Source organism: Thamnophis elegans, chromosome Z (genome assembly GCF_009769535.1).
Source record: "Thamnophis elegans isolate rThaEle1 chromosome Z, rThaEle1.pri, whole genome shotgun sequence".
Classification (NCBI taxonomy): domain Eukaryota; kingdom Metazoa; phylum Chordata; class Lepidosauria; order Squamata; family Colubridae; genus Thamnophis; species Thamnophis elegans.
This window is the reverse complement of record NC_045558.1, coordinates 135,245,627-135,262,139: the sequence shown is the minus strand read 5'-3', so window position 1 is coordinate 135,262,139 and position 16,513 is coordinate 135,245,627. Positions and strand designations below refer to the sequence as shown.

The 16,513-nt window shown below is 41.5% G+C and overlaps 1 protein-coding gene across 1 annotated transcript; it reads right to left on the bottom strand.

Moving 5' to 3' along the window:
- Positions 1–840: 840 nt before the first annotated feature.
- Positions 841–15,542, bottom strand: LOC116521926. Its single transcript, XM_032236555.1, is given in 6 exon segments — positions 841–1,163; positions 1,248–1,353; positions 1,848–1,981; positions 1,984–2,151; positions 11,593–11,907; positions 15,479–15,542. Coding segments are annotated over 6 exon segments (1,110 nt in total).
- Between the last annotated feature and the right edge of the window lie 971 nt (positions 15,543–16,513).

The window sequence follows — 16,513 nt, the reverse complement described above, 5'->3', positions numbered from 1 at the left end:
CTGATCTGAAGTTCTCTAGAGTTTGCAGAATGAATGGAATGAGCTTAATAGAATGGAATGAGCTAAAAAGCCCACCTCAAGATACACAGTATTCATCGGTATAAGTCTTCATAGATATTCATTTTGTGGACATTTAATATATCCATTTAATGATGAAATATACACATATTTACAGACGTATATACAAACATATACGGAGAGAGAGAGAGAGAAAGAGAGGAGGGGGCAGCCAGACATCTGTGTGTGTAACACAGAGATACACAGACATACACAGACACAAATACACACACTCTTGTTTATTAAGTACCAGAAGATACTCATAGTCTCAGAGGTAATGTGTCAAACTGCTCTTTATGAAATAGAATTGTGAACATTGACGGATCACATTCTTCCATTCCTGCCATTACATTTCCATATGGTCCTCATTGGAAAACCAAAACAGACATGGACATACCAAGGAGGCATGGGAAGACTCAGGGAAGATCAAAAGACGGTTAGGACTTGTAATCAACCCAACGTATTGAGCACTGCACCTCTTACTCTTTTTCCCATGACAATGATACTGTGGCCAAAAATGGCGTGCAAATAAAAGAAAGGAAATGAAAAAAAGAGAAAGGAAAGAAGAAGCCAGTAGAAAGCTATGGGTCTTCTGAATACGAGCAATTACCCTGAAGGCTAGCATGACTTCTTCTTGACCTGGAAGACAAGCTTCTTCCCCTCTGTAGAGAAGAGCAGCCTGGAAAAAAAAATTTAAGTTATCTCAATCCATTCAAGTGAATGCATAAAGTTTTCATCAGAGAAAGGCCCAGAGGTTTTTCACACTTCCTCCTTTGCTTTCTCTCACTGTGACTCTCGTGCACAGTAATATGTGGCTGAGTCTGCAGCTGTCAGGGACCTCATGGTCAAATAGTATTCATTGCGGGAGGAATCAGCTGTCAGCGTTATTCGGCTTTGGAGGGATGAGGCATAGTATGTCCTCCAGTTATCGTCATCCCAGTCTATCTGGCCCACCCATTCCAATCCTTTTCCTGGAGCCTGGCGGATCCACTCCCACCATACATTTGTGATGGAGTCCCCTGTCACTTTGCACGTTAATTTGAAGGATCCTCCAGGGCTCACTCTTCCTGGCCCAGATTCCACAAGTTGGACAGAAGAGTGGACATCTAAACAAATGACAAAGTAGGAATTAGAACACAACCTTGTTTTTGGTTCATCTCATTGTTCAGATCTACGTAGGAGATACTCACACCCAGGAGTGGCTACTAAGCAAAGAAGAAGAATGGCAAGATCCATTGGGGAGTCAGGGAAGCTCATTTCCTTTAGAGCAATGACAGCTTTGGCTCTGTGATGCCCCTTTTGTAGCGTTGGTGATTATTTAAAGGAGAAACAACTCAGTGGCTTAATTTGCATAGGATTTTCATGGGGAACTTAAAACCAGTTTATAAGATAGGAAGATTAAGTGAATCAATCAGTCCTCCTATCCCAGAATTTTCCTTTGACAGTGGCATTCACACCTACAACCCTAACTATTTGTCCTGATTCATTTTAATTTAATTTATGGTAGATTAGTAACTTAAAGGCTAAGAAATGTGGGTGAAATGAGAGAGAAAGAGCCAGGAATGAGTAGATAAAGTAAATATCAACCTGTATGGACCATGAAATTGAAGCATGGAGCTCCTTACATGAAAATAGAAGAAGAGGCTCATTCCTACAGACTGAATGTGCTGAATGATGACATGAAGAGAGACTCCAAATTTAAAAACTTGTATATTGTTCCAAAGGCAAATTTCCGAACTGCTGTTTTAACTAGGCTGTTTTTGCTTCGCATCACATATACTTCCTCTCACTGTTTTTCTTGCACAGTAATAGACTGCTGTGTCATCTGCTTTGAGTCTGTTCGTTTGCAGATACAGATGGCTTTTGGCCTTGTCCCTGGAGATGGTGAAGTGGTCCTTCACTTTGTCAGAGCAGTAAGATTTGAAGACCATATATGTGCCACCCATTCCAGACCTTTCCCAGGAGCCTCTCTCACCCAACCCCTCTCATAGCTGCTGAAGGTCAATCCAGAGGCTTGGCAGGAGAGAAGGAGGGACTCTCCAGCTCTTCTCACTTCCCTTCCAGACTCCACCAACTGGACTTCAGATTGGGCACCTAGAAAAAAGCTTGTTTAATAAGACTTCCTGCAGACAAACAAAAGAACCTGAGGAATAAATCCTTTCTATGGAGGGGAAAATAATATCTTGAGGACATGAGGTTCAGCCAAAGTGCCATTCCTGCTTCTTCAAAAGGAGGATTCTTACTGATGGGAAAACATTCACAAAACATTCCCAGTTCAGTTGTTAGCCAATGAGAAAAAATGAACAGCGATTCAAAACAGACAAAATCCTCAGTTGAGCAACAGATTATGAAGGTTGATAAGTATTTTCTGCATGTTGTTGTTTCCACCACTTGAACAACATTTAACTTTCCTTCCTCTTATTAAATGTCCTCTGATTCCTTCCCTTCCCTTTTTCTATCTTCTTTCCTTCCCTTCCCTTCCCTTTCTTACAATTGACAGTCTCTTCTTGAAGATTCACCAATATACTGCAAGGTTTATTCCTTGTGGTATATTTTTTTTCATTTTTCTTTCACCCCCATCTGTAGTTATGAATAAACAAAGAGTGCAGACAATCAGCAAAAGAGAGGAACTGTTTCGAACATATCAAGCTTGGTCTACAAATGAAAAAGAAAGAAAGGGAAACAATTTTATTTCGGACCTATAAAAAGAATTATGAGAAATACTTTGGGGAAAGATGGACTCCAGAGAACTATTGAGTGATGGTTCAATAGCACCAGAGGATATAATCAGGCTAACCAAAGAAACCATACTTTCATTTGTGTTGAAAGTAGAATTACATTTGTTTTACACACTGCTGCCCTCTTGTGCCAAGCAGATAGAAGGGGCTCATCAGGCTCAGGGTCTGAATATGCTTTCATTATATAGGAAAGAAAATAGGGATTGGGAGAATAATTAGGATCCCCAGGAGTTCTCCAGAATTTACTGATTGAAAGAAATGAGTTCAACAGCTCCAACTCAAGAAATACGTAAGCATAAAACAATATAATATATTGATTCACATAGATGATAGATAGATAGATAGATAGATAGATAGATAGATAGATAGATAGATAGATAGATAGATAGAAAGATAGAAAGATAGAAAGATAGAAAGATAGATAGTTAGAGACATGCACAGAGAGAGACAGAGGGAAAGAGGCAGAAAGACAGACACACAGAGAGACACAGACAGAAAGACAGAGGGGCAGAGGAACAGAGAGAGAGATAGAATGTAGAGAGGCATTATAGAAACTCTCTTGCAGAAGGATGGTCCCCAGGGACCTCTTAAATGATAATTTGGAAGCATAAAACAATATAATATATTGATTCCATAGATGATAGATAGATAGATAGATGATAGATAGATAGATAGATAGATAGATAGATAGATAGATAGATAGATAGATAGATAGATAGATAGATAGAAAGATAGAAAGATAGAAAGATAGAAAGATAGAAAGATAGATAGTTAGAGACATGCACAGAGAGAGACAGAGGGAAAGAGACAGACACACAGACACACAGAGAGAATAATTATGATGTCCAGGAGTTCTCCAGAATTTACTGATTGAAAGAAATGAGTTCAACAGCTCCAACTCAAGAAATACATAAGCATAAAACAATATAATATATTGATTCAATAATATATTGATTCAAATAGATAGATGATAGATAGATAGATAGATAGATAGATAGATAGATAGATAGATAGATAGATAGATAGATAGATAGATAGATAGATAGATAGATAGATAGATAGACAGACAGACAGACAGACAGACAGACAGACAGAGACAGAGGGAAAGAGGCAGAAAGACAGACACACAGAGAGACACAGAGAGAAAGACAGAGGGGCAGAGGAACAGAGAGAGAAATAGAAATGTAGAGAGGCGTTATAGAAACTCTCTTGCAGAAGGCTGGTTTCCAGGGACCTCTTGAATGACAATTCGGAAAGAACAAGAAGAAACCATCTGGCCAAAAGCTGAAACCACACTTTTATTTGTGTTAAGTGAAGAATGTTAGGTTGTTGGACACTGCTGCCCCCTTATGCAAAAGGAGATAGAAGGGAGCCATCAGACTTGGGATCTGAAGAGACCTTCATTATATAAGTATGAAAATGTGGATTGGAAAACGTTTCTGATCTGAAGTACTCTAGACTTTGCAGAATGAATGGAATGAGCTCAATAGAATGGAATGAGCTAAAAAGACCACCTCAAGATATACAGTATTCATTGGTACTAGTCTTCATAAATATTCATTTTGTGAACATTTAATATATCCATTTAACGATGAAGTATACATATATTTACCACACATATAGCAATAGCAATAGCAATAGCAGTAGACTTATATACCGCTTCATAGGGCTTTCAGCCCTCTCTAAGCGGTTTACAGAGAGTCAGCATATTGCCCCCAACAATCTGGGTCCTCATTTTACCCACCTCGGAAGGATGGAAGGCTGAGTCAACCTGAGCCGGTGAGATTTGAACCGCTGAACTGCTGATCTAGCAGTAGCCTGCAGTGCTGCATTTAACCACTGCGCCACCTCGGCTCTCTCCGTATATATATACAAACATATACGGAGAGAGAGAGAGAGAGAGGGAGGGAGGGACGGGGAGAGAGAGAGAAAAAAGGGGGGGGCAACAGCCAGAAATCTGTGTGTGTAACACAGAGATACACATTCATACACAGACACAAATACACACACTCTTGTTTATTAATACCAGAAGATACTCATAGTCTCAGAGGTAATGTGTCATACTGCTATTTATGAAATAGAATTAAAACATTGACCGATCACATTCTTCCATTCCTGCCATGACATTTCCATGTGGTCCTCAATTGAAACAAACACACATGGACATACCAAGGAGGAAAGGGAAGAAGAGAAAGGTCACAAGATTCCTTGGGCTTATAATCAATGCAACTTACGGAGCACTTACTCTTTTTCCCATGACAATAATGTTGTGGCGGATCTCGAAAATATTAGGGGAACGGAAACAAAAGAAAGAGAAAAAGAAAAAGAAGCCAATAGAACGCTGTGTGTTTTCTGAATACGAGCAGCTATACGGAAGTCTAGTATGACTCTTGTTGATCTGGAAGACTAGCTTTTTTCTCTCCAAAGAAGAGCAGCCTGAAAAAAAGAATTTTTCTCCCAATCCATTCATGTGAATGCAGAAGTTTCATCAGAGAAAGGCCCAGAGGTTTTTCACACTTCCTCCTTTGCTTTCTCTCACTGTGTCCTTCGTGCACAGTAATATGTGGCGTGTCTGCAGCTGTCAGGGACCTCATGGTCAAATAATATTCATTGTGGGAGGAATCAGCGGTCAAGGTTGTTCGGCTTTGGAGGGATGAGGCATAGGATGTCCTCCAGTTACTGCCACTCCAGTATATCTCACCCACCCCATTCCAATCCTTTTCCTGGAGCCTGGCAGATCCCGTCCCAGGGTGCATTTGTGATGGAGTCCCCTGTCACTTTGCACAGTTAATTTGAAGAATCCTCCAGGGTCCACTATTCCTGGCCCAGATTCCACAAGTTGGACAGAAGAGTGGACATCTAAACAAATGACAAAGCAGGAATTAGAACACAACCTTGTTTTTGGTTCATCTCATTGTTGAGGTCTACATAGAAGATACTCACACCCAGGAGCAGCTAGTAAGCAAAGAAGAAGAATGGCAAGAGCCATTGGGGAGTCAGGGAAGCTCATTGCCTTTAGTGCAATGACAGCTTTGGCTCTGTGATGCCCTTTTATGGAGTTGGTGATTATTTAAAGGAGAAACAACTCAGTGGCTTCATTTGCATAGGATTTTCATGGGGAACTTAAAACCAGTTTATAAGAAAGGTGGCTTAAATCCATCAGTAGGACTAAGTCCACAAGTAGAACTTTGACTGTGGTTTCAGATCTTCAACATCGACTAGTTGCCCTGATTTAATGTCAATTAAAATTTGGACTATTGAATCTGAACTGCTTAAATCTGATGGCCAAAATGATCTTCTTTGTCTCTTTGCTTCCATCTTCTGGCTCTCTAGATTTTAGCAAAGCCAAATATAGCTCCCTAGCAAATTACATACATTGCTACCGCCCTATGAACTTGATGTCTTGCCTTTCCTTGTGTCATGCGTGCCTCCTTCAACATCCAAGAAAGAAAACTCCCAGCTCCATAGATTTAGAAAAAAGGTACTTTTACTGGATATTGATTGGTTGATTGATTGATTGATTTAATTTTTATGCCGCCCACTCTCAAAGAGACTCAGGGCGGCTTACAATAAAAAAAGGGGGAGGAAGGATATACAAAAACAAGACAACATTAAAAGATCACAACATTCACAACTGATGGTGGGGTTGGACAACTTCAACAGCTCCAGGCCTGCCGGAATAGCCAGGTCTTGGCCGCTTTGCGGAAGGCCGGAAGGGTAGTAAGTGTCCAGATCTCCACGGGGATATGAAATGAAAACAGCGAAAGTAAGGCAAGATCTGAGGCGCGGGCTTGTACATATCAACTGTTTACCCAAATTCCTCTCGCCCAGTTACCCTGTCCAGTCTCCAACCCTCAAGAGTGTCATGGTGGGTGCATCTTCAGCTGGCCTCATCCAGCTGGTATGCAGAGATGGTTGACCTTGACCAAACCCACACACGAGCCTTCAGCATGCACAGAAAATGGTGAGAACAACACTCCCACTTTCAAGATGTCTCCACCAGCATGATTCCCCTCCCAATACCATGAACCCTCTCTCTCCCCATTACAGTGGCAGCCAATAGCAAGCAAGCAATATAGAGGCTGACACCTTGCCTATTTATTTAGTGAATAAATGTAGAGTGGATGGAGAAATGAGTCTATACCAGTGGTGGCTTTCCATTTTCTTTACTACCGGTTTGCTCGTGCATGTGCAGAAGCATCCAGGAAGGTGGGCGGAGCCTCCTGCCACTGCCACTACCAGTTCATCTGAGCCAGACTGAACCGGGAGCAACCCACCTCTGGTCCATGCTCTATGATACATAAAGATCAACTTCAACTTATTATCTCAAGTATCTACCAAGTTTGAAGTGTGTCTTCCATTCTTCACCCTCGAGTAGAAAAGTCTATGTAAACCTTAGTGCAGAAGAAGAAATGCTCCAATCATTGTTGACCACACCTTGGACATTTCTTCTTCTTGGGCCAGGCTAAAGAATAGGACTCCTGTCTTCAGGGAGAGTCCAGAGGAGAGAAGCAAGGCAGGAAAGTTGCTTGCAGTAGGAGACAAATTTTATCCCATCAGTTTCCCCAAAGCCAAACCAAGATCTAAGAACTGGTACCAAAGGACCTGTTTCTCTATTGCTTCTCTTTCAACTTCTTTCTTCAAGTTTTTTTTAAAAAAATTCCAAAATGTTCATGAGTTGAAATCATCTCAAAATTCATAATTTCCCCAGACTTCCTTTAAAGTTCAGTGTGCTGAGGATATGCATTCACTGGCAAATGTGAGGTTATCTGACACATTTTCAGCAGTCCAATTTAGAAGAGAATGTTTGAACGACCAGAAACTGAATGAACTTTATATATAGGTAGCTGTTGTGGCCCAGCAGGAGCCGGTGAAGTTGCAAACAGACTCCGACAGCGAGGGACCCTATGAGTCGGCTCTGGAAGATGTGAAGGACCCTAGACAGGGTTCTGAATCTGAGCAGGGACCCGAGGCAGGTTGACCAACAGGAGGCGCCTGAGACATGGAGCAGTGGTGAAAGCCAAAGGGAGTTGGTCCTGGACACCAGGCAAAGGCGGGCAGATAAACGCAGAGAGCAACTATGCAGATACAGAAGATAATTGGACCCAGGTGGTTGTAATTAGGTTCCTCCCAAGAGAGTATATAAGGAGAGACTTTGGGAGGAGACTGCAGGATTCAACTAATACCAACACTGGAGAATCTCTCATGTGTATTTCTTATCTTGGAAGTCTGGATTCCTGCCAAAGTCTTGTCGGTGTGTTTAATTTACTGTCAATACATTGTCTAGCAGTAATCTTGTCTTGGAGTGCCTCGGCGTAATGGGGGTGTCAGAACAGGTAGCCCTCTATCCTGTGTCCATCATTAGCTTCATTTCTTCTTTCCTTGCTAAGAAGTTACTATATCATCATCATCATCATCATCATCATCACATCATCATCATCATCATCATCATCATCATCATCATCCATCATCATCATCTCCTTTTAACGACCACATAATCGCTTGTGGGGTGGAGTCTTGGCAACTGAATGAAGCTAGCAGAGCGTTTAATGGCCAGATGCCCTTCCTGTTGCCAATGTGTGGAATTTATTCTGCAGATATATTCTCATTGTGCCGAGAGAGAGAAATATCTGCCTCTCCGTAGGATTGAGCTCATAGCCTCCTGATTGTGAGGTGAGTGCTCCACCTCACAATCAGGAGGCCACCTCACCACTCCTAGGCCACCGCACCACTCCTAAGAAGTTACTCTATCCACTGAATGTAACCAAGTTCATCCCTTTTGAATTTGGTGTGGATGTTGGTGTTGCAGTCTTTGTTGTCCCAACAAAAACTCACACAAAGGGCATCCCGGGGATTATTCAACCAAAATGGAATGTGAGATAAATAATGTTTTGAAAATTTTCTGGTCTGAAAGTTATCTGAGTTGTTGGAGCAAACTCATCTGATTGCATCATCATTAAGTCAAGTCCCACGTGTTTTTTTTCTAAATATACATGAAGGAAAACAAAAAGAGTTACTCCCTTTTCTGCTGCAGAGGGGGCCTTAGTTTGCCTTACTATAATTACTAATTATCCAGCTTGCAATTATCTGAGGTCATTCGTTCGCCCTGTTGACGTCACCCAAGGGACTGCTAGACAACATCAAAAACACGAATGCCTAAGCGATATCAGCAAGGAACTATAAAATCTTTGTTTTGCACAATTGTAAGCTAGGGAAGGACACAGAAGAAGGCAGAGTTCTATCCAGTTGTCCACTGTAGATTTCTCCAATTCATTTAAGTAATTATTGCCTTATCTCTGCATTGCTTGAAGTCTGAGGGATATTATTTCAAAGCTGTCCTCAGTATACTCTTTTTTTTCCTTTGCTACAGTTGTGGAGTCGGTTGTCAGATGTCGTAGCTTTCTGGTGTTTGCAAAGCTCCCAACATACAGATGGGCTGGAAACTGCCTCCGTCTAGAGTGATACGGAATCAGATGTTCGTGTTAACAATACTCATACTCCTTCCGTCTTACGGGAGAGCTAAAGCAGACACCGAGAAGTGCTCTAGCAAAGTATCCTTTCTTGTTCCCCATGAGTGGTACCAGCCTGGGAAGTTCCTGATTGGTGGGATACTTTCTCAGATCTTAAACGTATATTTCCAATATACTTTTGACGACGCTCCTTCTAAGAAACTCAATGATGAGCTTCCGCTGTAAGTATTTCTCGCTTGCTGCCTATTCTGCTCCTCTGCTGTCAGGGCTACACTAACTCTCTTTAAGGGAGATAGCTAACACCTCCAATTGGATCTGGAAAACAACTGGCATTCACATAGCAAATGTGTCATTTGTCATCTATCTCTCATCTCTGTCTCTCTGTCTGTCTCTCTGTCTCTCTGTCTCTGTCTGTCTCTGTCTGTCTCTGTCTCTGTCTCGTCTCTCTGTCCTCTCTCTCTCTCTCTCTCTCTCTCTTCTTTTTTTTTGTTTTATTTTAATACAAACAATCCATCTTTCATTAAACAGTGTGCCATTGGGTACAAATGACTTGTGCAATAACAAAATTTACCACCATACTCATTATTCATCTGCTCATGACCTAATACTGATATACCGAGCCGAGGTGGTGCATTGGTTAAATGCAGCACTGCAGGCTACTTCAGCTGACTGCAGTTCAGCAGTTCGGCTGTTCAAATCCCACCAGGCTCAAGGTTGACTCAGCCTTCCATCCTTCCGAGGTGGGTAAAATGAGGACCCGGATTGTTGGGGGCAATATGCTGACTCTGTAAACCGCTTAGAGCGGGCTGAAAGCCCCATGAAGTGGTATATACCTGAGAGACTGCCTCCTGCCGATCACCTCCCATAGACCGATTAGATCTCACAGGTTAGGTCTTCTCCGGATTCCATCTGCCAGCCAATGTCGACTGGTGACTCCCCGGGGGAGAGCCTTCTCTGTCGCAGCTCCAGCCCTTTGGAACGACCTCCCCATGGAGATCCGGACCCTTACTACCCTCCCGGCCTTCCGCAAAGCCGTTAAGTCCTGGCTGCTCCAGCAGGCCGGGGGGGCTCTCGAAATATCTAGCCCCATGGAAACTGTGACTGTTGTGTATTTTAAAGTGTTGTTTGTGTACTTATCCCCTTCCCTTGTTTATTGCAAGCTGCCCGGAGTCCTTCGGGAGTGGGCAGCATACAAGACCAATAAACATTAAACAAACATTAAACATTAAACATATAAATCTAGCTGCTATTGCTATTGCTAAAATTTGCTTCTCTTGTGGAATCATGAGTGACAGGCCTCTTTTTTTAAAGTTTGATATGAGAACTGAGTGGTAACACAGCCTTTATCTCTTTTTTTCTGCATCCAGATACAGAAGATTGCTTCAAATGCCCATCTGATCAGTATCCAAACCAGGAACAAGATGAATGTTTTCCCAAAATGATAGTTTATTTGTCTTACGAAGAACCTTTGGGCATCTCCCTAGTCACGAGTGCCATCTTCTTCTTCTCAGTCACCATTTTGGTATTTAAAATATTCCACCTGCACAAAGATACTGTCAGATCCTCTCCATTTATTAATTAGGAAAGAAAGACCATGAGACTCCATTCGTAGAAATCAAATGTACTTTTACTAATTAAAAATGGTTAAAGTCAATGCATAGCGAAGTCTGGTTAATTAGGCGCGAAAGCAGTTGATATATAGAATAGCCCATTCCCCACCCCTTGGCATCATATTCCCAGCCCAATCATAAGTCTTTCAAATGTCAGGTGTGAGATAACTTCAAAAGGCATCACGAAGATGGAATGTCGGTGCCGTTAGTCCAGGCAGGAAACACCCACGCATGTGCAGTCCGAACAGTCAGTGAACTCCAGAACTTTCCTCCAGCACAATAAGTAACCCCTCCCAAATACCATGCACTCCCTCCCCGTTTCATGGCAGCTGAAGCGACAGCAAAGCAGAAGCTGACAGATAGTCCCATTGTCAAAGCCAACAACCGGGACCTCACCTACGCTCTCCTTCTCTCTCTTTTGCTCTGCTTCCTCTCACCTTTCCTGTTTATTGGTAAGCCTGGGGTGATGACCTGCTTCCTTCGGCAACCAGCCTTTGGTATCATCTTCTCACTGGCTGTTTCCTGTGTGTTAGCTAAAACCATCACTGTGGTAGTAGCTTTCATGGCCACCAAGCCAGGATCCAGTATGAGAAAGTGGATGGGAAAGAGGCTTACATGTTTTATTGTCCTTTCCAGCTCTTCCATCCCAGTTGGCATGTGTGCTATATGGCTAACAATATCTTCCCCATTCCCCAATTTGGACATGGACACACTGACCACTGAGATAGTAGCAGAGTGTAAGGAAGGTTTCGTCGCTATGTTTTATCTTGTCTTGGGCTACATGGGGCTTCTGTCCATCATCAGTTTCAGCGTTGCTTTTCTGGCTAGGAAGTTGCCAGATAGTTTCAACGAAGCCAAATTCATCACTTTCAGCATGCTGGTATTCACCAGTGTTGGTTGTCCTTTGTCCCAACCTATCTGAGCACCAAGGGAAATATATGGTAGCTGTGGAGATCTTCTCCATCTTGGCCTCAAGTGCTGGGCTTTTGGGATGCATATTTTTCCCCAAATGTTTCATAATTGTGCTGAGGCCTGAATTGAACACAAGGAGCACCTCATAAGAAGAAAGCAGATGCAAAAATGATACGCAATGGATAGCTACTTTGGGACAGATACAATGGACTTTATGTATGATCAAATAATTACATTCAGTTTCAAATTATTATTTTTTTCAATTTACTTGTTTATCCCAACCCTCACCACAAAATAACAGCGAAGATGCTGAAAAGGCATGCAAACGAAAGTTGAAGAATAAATTTGTGATTTTCACGCAGCCTGGATGCTGTTGAAAAATATCATTTCTGATATTGTTGTGGCCCACCAGCAGCCAGCAGAGCTGGCAGCAGATTAGGACAGTGAGGAGGTTGGGGAGGAAGATGGGCCAGTCCTGGGGTCTGGGGAAGGCTCTGATGAGGCTCTGCATCAGAGCAGAGAGGGGGCCAGGGCCATCGGACAGTTATCAGCTGCCTTCAGAGTCAGACATCAGTGAGGCAGATGAACAGCTGGAGCCTATTCCCAGTGTTTGTGTGCACAGAGCTGCCAGACAAAGGGAATAGCTAAAGAGGAGGGGTCGACTTGGGAGTAAGGCCACAGGTGGATGATGAATGGCCCCTCCCAGAGGAAATAAAAGAAGAGCGAAACGGGAGTGGAGTTTGTAGGAGACAATTAGTTTGCTTAATTGGCTCATGACTCTCCGAAATTCCTTACCAGGTTTTGCAGATATCGGCCTGTCAGCTCTCCAAGCCAGATAAGGTCTGTGACTATAATCCTCCCTTGAAAGACTCTGCTGGATGTCAATGAGCAGAATTCACAGTAATTTAATAAAAGGGATTTTTTTTTGTCGGGACAAGGAGTTTGCTTCATGCTCTTGGGAAGCCTCGGTCAGAACAGACATTTGTTCACATATGTTTTTATTATTTTCTATTAAATAGTGCTTTTTTCATGCTTTTCATAGCAGTTCTCCAAAAGTTCTTTGATTGTAAGCTTAGACCTGGCATTGAGAAACAAAGAGGAAATTTCTCCGACTCTGGAAGATTACTTTAGTAAACAACCTTAGGAATTGATATGTAAAAAAAAAATAATACTCATTAAATGAAAAGATAAAATGATAGATCGTATACAGATAAATGGGGCTTTTGATGACTGGATCCCAAAAAATGTGGCTGGAGTAAGTGTTGGGCAAACACCTTAAGATAATTATTCCTCCTCCCTCTTCCTCCCCCTCCTAAATAATCTGTCAGCATTCCAAATATCATCAAAAATTAAACAGAATCCAAGGCAAAGTATTCCTCAAAGTTCCAATTTATTAAGAGAGACATGTTGGCATATATATATATAATATATATATATATATATATATATATTATAGATATATATATATATATATATATGCCTTTGTAATATCACCTATATCATTTACTATTCTACTATTCTTACAGTAAAAAATTATCCAACATTTTTCATTTCCATTTTTTTTCTAACCACTGATAGAACAAATCCCAGATATAAAATGGTTCATCTTCTTGTTCTCTCATTTCAAATGTCAATTTACTCATTTCAGCATATTCCATTATTTTCGAATAACTTCCTCCTGCGTTGGTATTTTCTCATTTTTCCAATTTCTTGCAAATACAATGCTAGCTGCCATTAAGACATTTACAATCAAATATTTCAGATCTCTATTATATATTTCCGGTATAATTCCCAATAAAAAAAATTATCTGGTTTAAAGTCTGTGTGTTTGTATCATTTTCTCCAACCACATGTGGATTTTAGTCCAATATTTTTTAGCTTCTGTGCAAGTCCACCACATATGGTAGTATGAACCCGGTGTCTGATGACATTTCCAACACTTTTCCGATTTGCTCTTGAACATTCTTGCTATTCTTGTTGGAGGTAGATGCCACCTGTGAAAGAGAATTTGCATTTCTGTCATCTCCATCCATAGTTATGAATGATCAAAGAGTGCAGGCGGTGAAACAAGAGAGAGGAACGGTTTCAAACATCTCAAGCTTGGCCAGAAAATGAAAAAGGAAGAAAGGGAAACAATTTTAACTCAGAGCTATAAAAGGGATTATGAGGAAGTCTCTTGGGGAAGGCAGGTCTCCAGAGACCTATTGTGTGATAATTCAGAAACAGCAGCGGAAATCATCAGGCTAACAGAAGAAACCTCACTTTCATTTGTGTTAAGTGGAGAAGAATAGAAGAATAGAAAGAATAGAATAGAATAGAATGAATAGAATAGAATAGAATAGAATAAAAGAGTTGGAAGGGACTGTGGAGGTCTTCTAGTCCAACCCCCTGCTTAGGCAGGAAACCTACACTACTGCAGACAAATGGCTGTCCAAACTTTTCTAAAAAACTTCCATTGTTGGAGCATTCACAACTTCTGGAGTCAAGTTGTTCCACTGATTAATTGTTCTAACTGTCAGGAAATTTCTCCTCAGTTCTAAGTTGCTTCTCTCCTTGATTAGTTTCCACCATTGCTTCTTGTTCTATACTCAGGGGCTTTGGAGAATAGTTTGACTCCCTCTTCTTTGTGGCAGCCCCTGAGAGATTGGAACACTGTAGAAGGTAGAAGTGACCCATCAGGCACAGGGTCTGAAGAGACCTTCATTATATAGGTAAGAAAATAGGGCTTGGGATAACGTTCCTGATCTCCAGGAGTTCTCCAGAGCTTCAGTCTAATAGAAAGAGCTCAATAGTCTCACCTCAAGATAATAAAAAACAATCCATTATTAGCACTTCCTTCCTTAGAACTACCCTGTTTCCCTGAAAATAAGACCTCCCCCACAAAATAAGCCCACCCCGAAAATATTGCAGCACAGTAGCAGCAGCCATGATGTGACCACGCCAGGTGGGTTTCTACTGGTTCAGACGAGTAGGTAGTAACTCGGCTGGACATGCTCCTGAACTGGTTCTATCCTCCGCACTGCCATCTTGATTTTCTGTTCTGCACATGCGCAGAACAATCTTCTTTGAAATAAATGTTATTTTTTTCCTTTTCTAATATGTGCATGCACATACCTTTTAAGGTAGAGATATGTACGTCCATGGAGCAATTTTTGTGTGTGCACCGAACCAGTAGTAATGCTGGCAGGAGCCTACCCCTGGACACACTCACTCTTTCCTGCACCTCAAAAATAATAAGATCTCCCTGAAAATAAGGCCAAGTGCTTATTACGGAAGTCAAAAAAAAATAAGACCCTGTCTTCTTTCCGGGAATATACGGTAGCAGTTACTTATATTCTTGGGTGTAATGTGTAGTTCATCCCTGACAAAGCTGCTATCAGTGAAACACAATTCTGTACATTGATGGATCAGATCCTTTCTATTCCTACCATCCTACATGCATATTTCCCTTGTTTGAAAACCAATACACATCTGGATACACTGGGGGCGAATGAAAAAAGTTTACACAAGCACTTAAGAAAAATTTATGATAACATTACTAAGGTTAAGGGCTAAGACACATGAGGGTGGAATGAGAGGGAGAGGATCAGGACTCAGGAAATATCAACCTGGATTGATTCAAATGTGGTGTTCATTACATTAAAAAAATGCAGAACTGCTGGGTGAGCATTTTGCTTGGCTTCACATTTACTTCCTATCACTGTGTTCTCCGCACAGTAATAGACAGCCGTGTCCTCTAGTTTGAGGCTGTTCATTTGCAGATATACTGGTTTTTGGCATCATCCCTGGAGATGGTGAAGCGTCCCTTGACTTTGTCAGAGTAGTAAATAAGAAGACCATGTATTGCCACCCATTCCAGTCCTTTTCCTGGAGCCTGCCTCACCCAATTCATCCAATGCCACTAACTGTGATTCCAGAAGCTTGGCAGGAGAGACGGAGGGACTCTCCAGGTCTTCTCACATCCCCTCCAGACTCCACCAACTGAATCTCAGACTGGATACCTAGAAAGAAAGATTATTTAATAAGACCTTCTGCGGATAAACACAAGAAACTGAGGAATAACCTTTCTGTTTGGAGGGGAAAATAATACCTCTGAGGACAACTAACAAGGACATGAGTTCACCAGAATGCCATTATTGCTTGTTCAAAAAGTTGGTGGATTCTTACTGTTGGGAAAGCATTCACTCAACACTCAACCTTCGAGCTTTTGAGTGCAGCAGGAGAGCAGGAAGTTATGGTTCCTTTGAACAGGAAGCTGTCACAGAATTTACATAGGCCTCAGGAAAAAGAGAGAGACACGCTTTGACCTTAGAGTGCCTTCATCCTTCATTGTAGATATGACTGAAAATCGCCAACATCAGTTATGGTGTATTTATTTTAATCCCTCAGAAATATGTGGAGCAACAGGTCAATTTTTCAGAAGGAAAATTATATCTTGAAAATTCAATGTGCAGAATCATTTGAGCATTTGGGAACATTAAAGCTGGTTGATAACTTACTGTCTTGTTCTCTGCAGGATGGAGATGTAAATCACATTTAGTGGAAATTTAGGGGATTGGAGGCGAAAACATACAATGAACGGTTGGAGGAATTGGGCATGACTAGTCTAGTGAAAAGAAGGACCAGGGTGACATGATAGCAGTCTTCCAATACTCTTATTTTTAATTTATTTTTATTTTTCCATAACCACTCTTACATCATTAATCTTACAGTATGTCCTCTGGAT